Consider the following 13,837-nt stretch of genomic DNA (forward strand, 5'->3'; position numbering starts at 1 on the left):
TAGTCATCAGGGAGATACTAATTAAAACCACAAAATACAACAACAATAAAAATGTAAACTACAAGACCAGCGAGGATGTGAGGCTGAGGTCAAACGCGCCTGGTGGGGAGGCACTAAGGACGAGTATATGCATATTCTGTGACCTAACAATTCCACTCCTAGAAGTGCATACACACATTCACCCAACGACGTCAACTGGCGTGGTCACAACAACACGATTCACAATAACTTCAACCTGGAAACCACTCAAATGTCCGTCAAGGGTGGGATGAAACTTGTAGTAATAGTCGCCCAGTGAATTCCAGACAGCAATGACGATATGAAAAAACCTCACAGACATAACACTGAGCCAAACAGCCAGAATCAAGAATGTATACTGTGTTATTCCATTTTACAGAAGGTACTCACAGGCTAAACTAAGCTATGCTATCAGAAATCACGGCAGTGAGACCCCTTTGGCAAGGGTGGTGTCTAGAAGGGCTCACAGGAGGGGGACCCTGGGACCCCCACCACGGTCTGTTTCTTGTTCCGGGTGTTGGGTGCCAAGGCGCACTCAGCTGGTGACAATTCACCCAGGTGGATGTGCCACCTGCATCCTCCTTCCCCTATGTGTCCTCTATGTTAGTAAAAAATCAAATAAAATAAACCAAGTCGTAAAGGAAAGGCAGGAAAAAAGAGGGCAGTGGGAGATTTCTTGATTACTTTGGGAATGACAGAAAAAAATCAGGTACTATACGACAGTCTTCAGACATGAATAGGATTCCACAAATGGAACATGGCATGGACAAACTCAGGAATCAGCAGAGAAAACAACCCTAAGATTCTAGGGTTGCGTTAAATGGCTTTTATGAGCAGACATTACAAACATTCACAGCTCCCACTTCGGTACTTCCTATCACATAGTCCGAAATACTTTTGCAAAGGTGTGAATTCTAAAACCAAAAAAACCCCACTTTATAAACATGTATGTTTGGGGCAATAAATTAATAAACACAGTATTGCAGGCTGAGTTTAAACATACCTGAGGAGAGCCTGACTTAGTCCCTGGAGGGGTTATCCTAGGTGATTTCTGGACCATTGAGGGCACCGGACTCGGACTGCCCTGAGCAGCTCGCCCTGTAAGAAAAGAGGTCAATCAAAACAAACAGTATTCATTCCCATTATTTCTTCTACCATGAATATCCTTTCCTCAAATCTAATAAAGTAAGTTTTTCACTGTCCCTGGCCTCCATTTATGATCTTGGTTACTGAAAGAGATGTCCACGGTTTCCAAATACCTAACAAACACATCGGAGAAGGCAATGGCAACCCACTCCAGTACTCTTGCCTGGAGAATCCCAGGGACGGGGGAGCCTGGTGGGCTGCTGTCTATGGGGTCGCACAGAGTCGGACATGACTGAAGCCACTGAGCAGCAGCAGCAGCAACAAACACATATTAACATTTTAAAACAGGGAGCTCCTTTGTAAAGCAGGTAAACTGGAGTGTCTCTGATAACAGGTATGCACACTGGTGTGCAGGCCCAGGAGGCAATCCACTCAGTCCATCCCTAATCCTCACAGAGGCGCCTGATGACCTCTAGGAACTGGGGACAAAGTTTAAAGACCATGAGAACAACAATTCCCATCACCTAGGAAGAACTCACAGGGCCTTCGGGACCCTCCTGGAATCCTCTAGGACATGTCTGTTGCACATAAGAATCACCTAGGAGCTTTTAAAAAACAAATATACCAAAAACTTGTATCCAAGCCTCATCTCAAGAGAACCAGATTAAACAATGAGAGAGGGGACTCCCCCAGTGGGTCCAGAGTACAATCCAATGATCCAGGAGCCACCAAACTGTTAGGAATTAAATAGCAGCAATGGCGGTAGGGAGATGTGGGTGTGAGCAGCAGACAGAGAGAAAGTGTACGTGTGGTGTGGTACATTTCTTCTACCCTAAACTGTAAAGGGATGCAAAAAGACGAAAGGCTGGTTAATTCTTTAGGTCAGAGACAGGTACTTTCCAGAATCTGGTGAAAAGTCCCAGAATGAGGAGACTTTGACAAATGCCACAAGGCAGTCCTTGATCAGCAGCTAAGAGAGAAGATTTCAGGAATTTACACAGCTCAATGCTGCTCAGTATCTACCAAGATAAAATTATTCCTGACACTCAAATACCAAATGGCTACGCAAGTATGTCTGGCTGGGTATTATCACTGGCATGAGCAAACAACAAACTTAAAAACAGACATATCTGACAGACGCCACCCCAACTGTGAGCAAAGTGATATCACTTATCTCAGGACAAAGGAAACCACGTGATACGAAACATATCAACTACGTGGTATTACTGCTCAAATGTTTCAAGTGAATCTCACTGTGTGGAAACTCTCAAATCCTAATTGAAGGATAGTTCACAAAACTACTGGCCTGATCTCTTCATCAATGTTAATGCTGAGGAAGACAAAAATGGTAAAAGACTGCTTGAGACTAAAGAGACTAACGAGACAAAATTGGAATATAACACGTAGTCCTTGAGTGGCTTCTAGAAAAACAAAGGGGGACAACAAAGCTATAAGAACATTACAGTAACAACACTGGAAATGTGAATAGGGCTACAGGCTGAATTACTGTTAAATTTCTTTAGTGTGATAATGTATTGAGGCCCTTGTTTTTAGAAGAGAGCCACTGAAGTTCTTAGGGGTGAAGTGTTTCCTGTGATTAACTTTCAAATGTTTTAGAAACAATTTACATTGAAAAAGAAAGATGCAGGACTTCCTTGGTGGCGCAGTGGTTAAGAATCCGCCTGCTAATGCAGGGGACAAGAGTTCAGTTTCTGGTCCGGGAAGATTCCAAATGCCGTGGAGCAACTAAGTCCGTGTGCTACAACTGCTGAGCCCATATGCTGCAACTACTGAAGCCCACATGCCCGAGAGCCTGTGCTCTGCAACGAGAAGCCTCCACGATGAGATGCTTGCACGCCACAGCTAGAGAAAGCGTGCACAAAGCACAAACACCCAGGGCAGCCAGAAAGTAAACAATTTGCTTTAAAAAAAAGAAAAAGAAATCCAAGCTCACCAAACTATAAATTCATATTTAAAAAAGAAAGAAAGACATAAAGGAAGTAGTGCATGCTGCTGACTCTCAGGGAAAGGAATGGGATTCAGATTATAATATGCAGCCTTTCCAAGGTTTGAAAGAAAAAAACGACAGGCTGGGTACATTTGCTCATGGAGCTGTATAATGCACTCCAACTTGGATATAACGATTATCATGACCTTTATTTAAAAAATCTGCTTATGGTGGGGCTGAGTGTGAAAATCCAGGACAGTCACCAGAGGAAATAAGCAGAAAACCACTGCAGGTTCCTTATCATCTGTGTGTCTTCAAGACTTGCGTGGTGACTGACCTCCATGGAAAGCAAGCTCTGTGTGAAGATAAATGCCCCACAAGACAGAGACAAGCACTGAAGCCATTAAGAATCTTTCCAAACCAGGAGTACAAAAGCCACTGGACTTCAGTGTGAGTGACAGGAAGAAAGAAAAAGGAATCCAGTCCAGCTATGTTGGCTAGGATTTTTAAATAACTTGGAGAAATGCTAATCTGGGAATTCGGGACTGAGCTGTGAAGCTGTTTGCTTAAAATCATACCTGATGCCGATGGAGTGACTGAGGACTTGGATGATGCCAAGAGGGGCGCGGGGTGGCTGAGAGGTCCAGAGGAGGCCGGCTTGGAGGCCGAGGAGAAGGGCAGCGTTGAGGGTGTGCTCTGTGAGCTGTGAACTGGAGCCGAGGTGGCTGCAGCCGTGAACCTGAAAACAGCAGCCCGCATGGGTCAGAATAACCTGCTGCTGTGGGACTGTTTGCAACAGTCAGGAGCAATCACCAAAAGGTAACTTCCTAGACTCTTCTGCCTTCAGGAAGTGCAAATGTTTAGCTATTTCTTACAAAAGGTGAAGGCTGCATGGAAACTTTAATCATCTGCTTATTTGGAATGAAAATATCAAATACATACCTAACATGATGACAAAACTAAGTTTATCATGATATAAAACATTTACTGTCTATCTTATCAGGCTGAGTGAAAAAAGAAGGTGGGACTCAACTGGACTTTGGAGATTTTAGTACTCTCCCTTTGTCAAGGAAATTACTGAGGACTCATGGGATGATGATCTCTGGGGAAGGAGAATGGAAGATGAGAGCAGGTTACCATCTCTGGGATGCTGACAGTCTACTAGGAAAGGGAAGTGAGTTTCACCTAAAACAGCAAATGTCTGTAAACAATATAAGTATACAGCATCAGATGACAGTGAAATAAATCACAGTGTTACACAATGGAATACTAGGCAACCTTCAGAATGGAGCGGCTGCATGACAATTTAATATCAACGATGATAGCGGCCAGCATCCCCTCCACAGTAACAAGGGAAAATGCAGAAGAGCGGAGGGGGAAGCTGGTAGTATTTACACTCAATGGCAATTATGCGAAAGGGTACAAGGTATAAGGGATACTTCTCTCAAGAGGCTTATATTCTGGTGGTGACAACAAAACAAGCAGGTACAGCAGTGAAAAAATAAGATACACGTAGGACTTCCCTGGTGGTCCAGTGGTTAAGAATCTGCCTTCCAATGCGGGGAACTTAGATCCCTGGTCAGGGAACTAAGATCCCACATGTAAGTGAAAAACAAGCGATATTTCTACCTGTCAAACTGGAAGTGTTACTTACTTTTCGCTAAGGCTGACCTTGACTGCAGGAGCTGATGGTGGGAAGGGGGGCTTCAATCCCATGTTTGGAGCTGACACATTTGGCATTGGTGTGCTTTCCAGGGTAGGCTTAAAACCCGATGATCCAAAGGAGAACGAAGCAGCTGAGGGCGTCATGGGAGAGGTCACAGGCGTGGGTGCGAGGGAGGCTTGAGAAGGAGGAGCAAAAGAGAAGGGCGATGCGCCAGAGGCCAGGGCTGCTTTGGCACCGTCAGAGCCACTGGAACTCAGAGGAGCCTCCCCAGGGACAGAAGCAGAGGACTTCAAGGGTGAAGAACCAAAGGAGAAAACAACAGGAGGCAAAGAGAAGGTGGAGGTGGGGGCGGCCTGTGATGAAGGCAGAACAGAGGCAGGAGCTGCGGCGGCTGGCACATCAAGCTTCTGCGGGGCCTGAGGGGAGGTGGGGGTAGTAGGAATACTTCCTGCAATGAAACACAAGGAGGAAAAGGGAGACAAGTTAACGCCGTGACAGTGGAGGTCCACACCACAGAAAGCAAGTGGAAAAGGGTTGGTGGAAGAATGAAGCCAGAAATAATTGGTCCTCGTTCCAAAAGGAGTGGGGAGAAGAAATGAGAGCTGATGTTGAACTTTCCATAGCAACATTCCCATATGGCAAGATATCTAAAGCTCTGAAGGAAAATGAAAATGCAGAAAGACATTAGACTAACAGGACTTCATAAACACCAGCTTGAGTAATATAGAAAAAACATACTTCTTGATGTCACAGTGAAAAGTAAGTCATTCTGCAATATTTTATTATCAGGAAAAAACTTTAACTCAGATCTATGCCTCTTAATAGTCACTAAAACAACTCCAGTTTAATCAAAGATATATTTCCTTTGTTTTGAGATATATAAAAGGATATATATAACTATATCTCAAAGGCAGCAAAAAGTGAATTAAGTGCAAGTGTCTAACAACCTGATAAACCTAAAGTGAAAGTGAAGTCACTCAGTCGTGTCCAACTCTGTGCGACCCCATGCTCCTCGGTCCATGGGATTTTCCAGGCAAGAGTACTGCAGTGGGGTGCCACTGCCTTCTCCAGGGGATCTTCCCAACCCAGGGATCGAACCCAGGTCTCCCGCATTGTAGGCAGACGCTTTACCATCTGAGCCACCAGGGAAGCCCAAGTGACCCCCAAAATCACAAAAGATAAAGATTTGACTAGGTACAAAAACAGGCATACAACCAAAAGGTATACTGAAAAAAAATCTGCAGCAGATGACAAGCAATATGTTTTATTTTTTTTAAATAAAAATTGAGATTTAAAAAACTCTTGAGGAGTTCTCTGACGGTCCAGGGGTTGAGTCTACCTGCTGGTGCAGGGCAAGCGGGTTTGGTCCCTAGTCCGGGAAGATTCCACATGCCTTGGGGCAACTAACCCCACGCGCCGCAACCACTGAAGCCCTGGTGCCCTCCAGTCTGGGCTCCACAACAAAAGAAGTCACCGCAATGAGAAGCCCGTGCACTGTGACGAAAGGGCAGTCCCCGCTCACCACAACTGGAGAAACTCCACGCAGCAATGAAGACCTGGTGCAGTCAAAAATTAACCAAATAAAAAAAACCAAAATATAAAAGCAACAACAAAAATTGGGGGACTTTAAATTTTTCATTTATTTATTTCTTAAAATTTTTGCTCATGCCTCGAAGCATGTGAGATCTTAGTTCCCTCCCCAGGGATCGAACCCACACCTCCTGTATTGGAAGCATAGAATTCTAACCACTGGAACACCACGGAAGTCCTGAGACTTTAACAGATAAACGTTGGGAATCTAATTCACAGGAAGAAAATATATACATTCTCTCTAGTCAAAGAAACACAAATTAAATGAGGCATACTTTGGTTTTCTAAATTATCAAAATATAAATACAGATAATCCCCTAGAAAGGGTAAAATAAACCTGAAACTTTTTGTTACCAGGTACCTAATTTAGCTGGAGAAGACTCTTGAGAGTCCCTTGGACTGCAAGGAGATCCAATCAGTCCATTCTAAAGGAGATCAATCCTGGCCGTTCATTGGAAGGACTGATGCTAAAGCTGAAACTGCAATACTTTGGCCACGTCATGCGACGAGTTGACTCACTGGAAAAGACTCTGATGCTGGAAAAGACTCTGATGCTGGGAAAGGTTTGGGGTGGGAGGAGAAGGGGACGACAGAGAATGAGATGGCTGGATGGCATCACCGACTCTATGGACATGAGTTTGAGTGAACTCCGGGAGTTGGTGATGGACAGGGAGACCTGGCGTGCTGTGATTCATGGGGTCACGGAGAGTCGGACACGACTGAGCGACTGAAATGAACTGAACTGAACCTAATTTAGCAATCTTTGAGAAAACATTTTAGCATTAAGTCTCAAAAAAATCATAAAAAATGGACCTTGTAATCTTAATTCTAAGAATAATGCCTATGAAATAACTTAAAAAATGAAAAAGATATTTAATACAACCCAATGGTAAAATATATTCAATAGAATATTAAACATTCTTAAACAAATCATAAGAATTACATAAGAACCTGGAAAACATTTAAAATTTAAATAAAAGAACTGAATACCAATTGTGTATATAATATGATCACAACTGTGAAGAAAGATGTTTATGAAAAAACACTGGACGAGAATACCATAAAAAGCAAGTTTAAAATTTTTTCTATTTTCCAAACTTTCTATAAACAAGCTAATTCTCTAAATTCTCCAAAATTATTCTCCAAATAACTAAGAAAGCAATATTTTTCAATCAAAACATTTATAGGTCTTGGTTCTTTCAAACTGTCAGAGATGATAGTTTATCCTCACTGTATCTAAAAGAATGAAATACTTAGGATACAACCATGAAAATGCTGGGTTTCCCAGGTGGCACTAGTGATAAAGAACCCACTGCCAATGCAGGAGACATAAGAGGTGCAGGTTCGATTTCTGGGTCGGGAAAGATCCCCTGCAGGAGGGCAGAGCAACCCACTCCAGTATTCTTGCCTGGAGAATCCCCAAGGACAGAGAAGCCTGGTGGGCTACAGTCCATAGGGTCTCAAAGAGTTGGACATGACTGAAGTGATTTAGCACATAAAAATGCCACTTTCTGAAAATAGAGAACCCCAAGTAAATGTTCACTTCTTTGAAAGTATAAATACAAGTAAATCTATTAATACTTCCTGGGCCTTCCCTGGTGGTTCAGTGGTAAAGAATCCGCCTTGCAATACAGGGGGTGCAGGTTCAATCCCTGACTGGGGAACTAAGATCTCACATACTATAGAGTAACTAAGCCCATGTGCCTCAACTAGAGAAACCGTGGACTGCAATGGAAGATTTCACATGCCACAATAAAGAGCTGATGCAGTCAAATAAGTATTTAAAAAAAAAAAAAGGAAGAAAAAGAAACAAACATCATTCCCCAGGCTCCTGACTTCACAGGGCACACTGCTTATTATATACGGACCCGGAAACTGGGTGTAGGGAGTTCACGGGACTCAGAACCACTTAAAGGGAAGAAAACAACTCAAGAGTACACACTGTGGTGAGGAGATTTTCCAACACATCAGCACTGACACAGCCTATGCAAGGCACCAAGTATATTACTTGGGATCACACTGACAGTTGATAGGAGCCCAAGTATCCAAGCGGCTCTACTTATGATGTACAATTCACTCTGCACTGGGAAGCAGTGTGATAAGACACTCTTAAGTGTTCTCAACCATATCCAAACCCACTGGTCCACATATTTCTTACCAGATATGGAATTGGTTACACTATGAGCTTTAAAAACTATATTAGAAGAGAAAAAGCTTACTAGTTATATACTCAGAATTCAAAAAGAGAAATACTAGTGAAATTCCAAAATATGAAACAATGCCCTTCTAAAAAGTTTATTTTGTTCTCACAGGTGACTGTCATTGAGAAAATGCTGAAAATGCAGACTGGCATTTATATGCATGCATACCAAAATGTTGACTGGCTATTGCTTGATGACTAAATGGCTCTACAGTGTTTTTGTATTTTTCAATTTTCCTCCAATAAGCATGTATTACTTAAGCGATACCTTCGGTGGGGGCGGGATGCAGGGGGAGGAACTAAAGAAAATTAAATGCAAAGAGAAAAGAAAATTTCCACATTCTCACCACGCAGCGGTAGCCACTATCTATGTTTCAGTATCTTATAAGTAGTTTTTTAATGTATCTATTTTTCTCATAAAAAAAGGGAATCAGTGCTCTTTCATGGCATGTTCTGCCCTTTCCCTGTTAATAACATGATTAACTGTTACATGGCATTTCACTGTATGGATGTACAATCACCAATTTCTCACATTAAACATGTTGGGTTTCAGATCATATAATATGGGGTCTTACACCAGGGTATTGTCAGTAAATTACCTAATGGGATCCATTGGGTTGAGTCTCCTTTTTCTCTAAAGTAAAGGTTGGTGGATGAAGCTTGGGGGTGAGAGACAGCAAGTGTGTGCATGTGTTCAAGGGGGAGACTGGCCCTGCCTTGAAAAGAGACTGGCTGACAGCGGTAACACTCTGCGACCTCACAGTGTTCACCCCAGCAGACACTCCTGTTCGCGCCTGCAGGACCCCCTCTTGGCCACAACCGGGGTGTGGGGGCAGTGGAGGCACGCACCTGATGACTTGGGTTGCCGCTCTCCTTCCAACGAGAGCCGCTCTGGTGTCCTGAGGAGGGACCTTACGCCAGGATTTTGATTGATCATGTAAAAAGGACAAAGCACACCATCTGTTGAAAGTAACATAAGCACTGGAGCAGGTGGAAGAGTCTTCTCCTCATCTGTTAAAAAAGAAAACCAAGGTAATAGAAGAGCCAAGTCAATGGAAGGGCCCTGGCGCAGGAGGCGAAGACAGCCTGAAGTGCAAGGGGTTTCACTGGACTCATCTGTATACAAGCTGCAGTTGGTTTGCTCTGATTTGGATCCGAACAGCCCTTATGAATCGGCTCTTTAAAGCAGAGCTGTGGTCAGAAAGCCAGGGTACTGCCAGCTGCACAGAGAAACACCAGCAGTTGTGTAGTGGCTCTGACTCTCCCAAAGCTCTGATTTTTATGTGTGTCCCGGTGTCAGGGGGACAGGTTCAGCATTCTCCCGACCAACACAGGAGTCTCCAGGAAAAATGACAGACGAAGACTCTTGGGGAAAATACACAGAAGGACACGGAAAAGTGAGTCCAGTTACTTTATAGTCCTTCACAGCTGAATGATAAGCATGTATTTTGTCAATTAAGTCTTCGTGAGAATCAAAAGTAACTGAGTGATCAGACCAAACAGTCTGGTCAGGGAAAGGACAGGGAACCCAGCGATGCCTGACGCAGACGCCTCTCTAAGATGAGGCACACAGTACATGCCTTTTTAAAAACACACATGCACATTTCCAGTTTAATTCACATAAAACTGACAGATAAAAACTGCTATGTACTTAAGGTGTACAACGTGATCTGAAGAACTCACATACTGTGAAATGACTACCACAGTCAAGCTAATAAACACATCGATCAGCTCATGGAGCTACCATTTTGTGTGTGTGGTGAAAACTGTTAAAACTTTTTATTGGAGCATAGCTGATTTACAACGTTGCATTAGTTTCTGCTGTATGGCAAAGTGAACCAGTCACACACACACACACATATCCACTTTTGTAGACTGGTCTCCCATTTGGTCATTATAGAGTATTGAGCAGAGTTCCCTATGCTGCTAATTAGTAATGTCGAGCACCTTTTCATATACGTTGGCCATCTGTATGCTTTCTTCGGAAAAATGTCTATTCAGGTCCTCTGCCCATTTCCTAGCCAGGTTATTTCACTTTGCTATTCAGTTGCATGGGTTCCTTATATATTTTGTATATTAACCCCTTATCAGATATATGCTTTGTAAATTTTTTTCCACTCCATTCCGCTGCCTTTTCATTATACTGTCTCCTTGGCTCTTTTAAAAAAATTCTCTTCTTTATACAAGTTTTAAAGGTTACACTCCACTTAGTTATTACCAGACACTGGCTATGCACACTACCTCCCTGTAGTCTCTCTCACACCCAACAGTTTGCACCTCCTGCTCCTCCACACCTGTGATGCCCCTCCCCTTCCCTCTCCCTACTCACAGCCACCAGCTTATTCTCTAGACCTGTGAGAAAGAGTATGTCGCTTCTCATGCTCACATTTCACGGGACTGCAGCCCTGCCAAGACTCAGCAGGGAGAAGACAGACTCAGAGCACATGCTCAGGCCCCATTTGGAAGTCCGTGCTTGAGGCCTCCATTTTCTTATCCAAGCCATCGAACAAAGTATTGGGATACACCACCTGCCTGGGAGGCCCTGGGAAGCCGGGAGGGGCAGAGAAACAAGGCTACGAAGTCAGTATCCTGCATCTTAGCCATATTCGTACAGACACACAGAGTATGTGGCCTTAGTCAATGAATACCCACTCAGATCAGATGAGTGGGGTACAGTGCGCTCTGTCTCACTCTTCACACAGAGACAAGCTAAGGCAAGCTAAAAGCGCACAGCAGAGAAAGTTCTGTCATGAAAATGTAGAGCTCGGTTTGAATATTAACCATGACGGGAAGAAGACTATTTCTGCACGTGGCTTAGCTATGACAGACTATACTTACTGATGGTGATTTCCACTTGGTTAGTGTAATCTATGGCAACTCCCATGGGCAAGGAATCATCACTCTTGTCTGTCACAGGCAGTTCAGCTCGACTAGAATCCTCCAGCAGCCAAGATTCCCAACTATTCTGGAAAAAAGAACAAGTAGAAGATACCGTGTTGGTTGCAGCTTTCTCCAGCACTGTCCGAATAGGAGGGGAGAAACAGGGAACTCACTTGGTTTAGTATTGCATTCCCTGGGACTCTAAAATCTGGAAACATAGTCTAAAAGCTATGAACCCCGCAGGAAGCAAGGGGTTCCATTCCAAGTCTTTCTATCTGTTCCTGGTGTACAAAGCGCCTGTCTGGGGAATAAATATCACTATCACGAACATTCTCTGACGTGCCCTCCACCGCATCCAAGCGGACTCCCGACACAGTGGGCCCATCTAACAGCCGCGTGGAGCCAGTCAGCAGCTGCACCGAGGAGTCTGGACAGGGACCAGGAGCACCAGGTGACAATGGCTGCGGCCATGCGCACACAGCCCGGAAAGCTGCCGGATGTCCGTGCTCACTCGACCAGAGGCAGAAGGTGACCTCGGCTCTTGTCTTCCCAGTTCTCAGTGTACTTCCTCACACTGCTCGATTTTCCTGCCACTGGATCCCCTGAGAAGCCACCACATCTTTCCAACAAACTCCCCTTTGGCTCATGTTTGCTTGAGCGGGATCTGTTCCCTACAACAAATGACTCCTGGTTTTTAAAAATCACAGACATTTTGTCTAACTTTCAATGCTGACCAAAACTGGGCAGCACGAATTAAAGGAGGAATAATGCTCAGTGAAACTCCCAATACTTTGGCCACCTCATGCGACGAGTTGACTCACTGGAAAAGACTCTGATGCTGGGAGGGATTGGGGGCGGGAGGAGACGGGGACGACAGAGAATGAGATGGCTGGATGGCATCACCAACTCGATGGACATGAGTTTGAGTGAACTCCGGGAGTTGGTGATGGACAGGGAGGCCTGACGTGCTGTGATTCATGGGGTCGCAAAGAGTCAGACACGACTGAGCGACTGAACTGAACTGAACTGAACTGAATGCTCAATGAGAAACAGAAAAACAAAAAACTGTTCAGGAAAGAAAACAATCTTGAGCCAAGCCTTAGGCATGAAGTGAACAGTCACATTCACAATAACATTAGTAAACGAAACGGGTTCCAATTTTGAAAAACAATCGGCAATATAACAACAGGACACAAAACAAAGAAGGGTTGCTAATCACTACGGGGCAAAACACAACCAATATCAGCTTTGATTTTGTGGAATATGAGATGCAGATGACAACCGCTTAAAGTGGGAGTGGAGGAGGTATGCTAAAGGCAAGGGCGGATACTGAGATGGTCCTCTCACAGCTCGGAAGATCATGAGAGACGATACATGGTAAAACCGTAAGAATCGAGAGTAAAAATGATCACTTGAAGTTCAAAGGTAACAAGTAGAAGAGACTAAAACAGTGCTCTAAGCCCACTGAAAGGAAGGGCGGGGAGTCTGAAGGCCACATGTGAGCTAAGCCCACTGAAAGGAAGGGCGGGGAGTCTGAAGGCCACATGGGAGCTAAATCCTCATCTGCCGTCATGGCCAGTAATTCAAAGTTAACAATCGATAACCAGTGATGCAGGAGATTATTACTTTGGGATAAGGAGATAACCATTAAGAGAGAGAGACCACAAGTTAAAAATAGTCTGTTTTAGAGAGCAGGACAGACCAGGACAGGATGAGAAGGGCTGATATTTCATGTATAAGCCCTTTCCCATTACTTGACTTTTCAACCATGAACGTAAATTACTTTGATAAAAAGCAAAAATCAAACTGTTTCTTAATGTGTGAATACACAAAATACTTGTGCTATCAGGAGATTGTTACTGACGTTAATCCAAGAGCAGCAAATCAAGAGTGCTGGACTCTGAGAGCAATGCACTTATGGTGGGCCACCTTGCCACCCAGAAAAGGATGGATAAATGCTGAATGGTTGAAGAGGCACAGGATGCACAGAACATTTTCAAACTTCAGGTAGACTTTTAAAAAGGGAAAGTTTTCGACTGAGGAGCTGCGTCTCCTGTGTAGTCACTCCGCATAAGGGCAGTGTACCCTGACAACCTCAGCCCACTCTGGCCTGCAAGGAGCACAAAGCGGAAGAAGGAAGATGGCGGCTTGTCTACACAGGTGCTTTCCGCTTTCTGGTGGTTTTCCAAACAGAAACTATTTCTGAAGGGTCACAGTTTGGTTGACTTGCATGTCTCTCTTCCATAGTCAAGGATGGGTTATAGTTAACTGAATAGAAGAGGCAGAGATTCATGGGGTCGTGGAGAGTCGGACATGACTGAGCGACTGAACTGAACTGAAAGACAGTTAAACAGAACAAAGCAGAAAAAGCCTCCTACACACCCAGCTACAGTCCTATTGGAATACATTTGATTACAACTATGGTTATGATGTATTCATGGAGGGTGGA

General features: G+C 44.0%; 1 protein-coding gene across 4 annotated transcripts in view; it reads right to left on the reverse strand.

Annotated features, from left to right (window-relative positions):
• NUP214 (nucleoporin 214) overlaps window positions 1–13,837 on the reverse strand; it is an 86,188-nt gene that overhangs the window by 62,753 nt on the left and 9,598 nt on the right. For 3 of the 4 annotated variants that reach the window (XM_055399181.2, XM_055399180.2, XM_088841086.1), the window contains exons 10-14: window positions 11,347–11,473; window positions 9,358–9,519; window positions 4,707–5,166; window positions 3,631–3,791; window positions 1,022–1,116 (exon numbers count right to left, since the gene is read on the reverse strand). In XM_055399181.2, coding sequence (XP_055255156.2) covers window positions 1,022–1,116; window positions 3,631–3,791; window positions 4,707–5,166; window positions 9,358–9,519; window positions 11,347–11,473 — 1,005 coding nt within the window. The remainder of the gene's footprint in view (window positions 1–1,021; window positions 1,117–3,630; window positions 3,792–4,706; window positions 5,167–9,357; window positions 9,520–11,346; window positions 11,474–13,837) is intronic. The other variant, XM_088841085.1, reaches the window with a different exon arrangement.

This window comes from Moschus berezovskii, chromosome 11 (assembly GCF_049115385.1).
Source record: "Moschus berezovskii isolate FMDL1 chromosome 11, NW_MosBer_1.0, whole genome shotgun sequence".
Classification (NCBI taxonomy): domain Eukaryota; kingdom Metazoa; phylum Chordata; class Mammalia; order Artiodactyla; family Moschidae; genus Moschus; species Moschus berezovskii.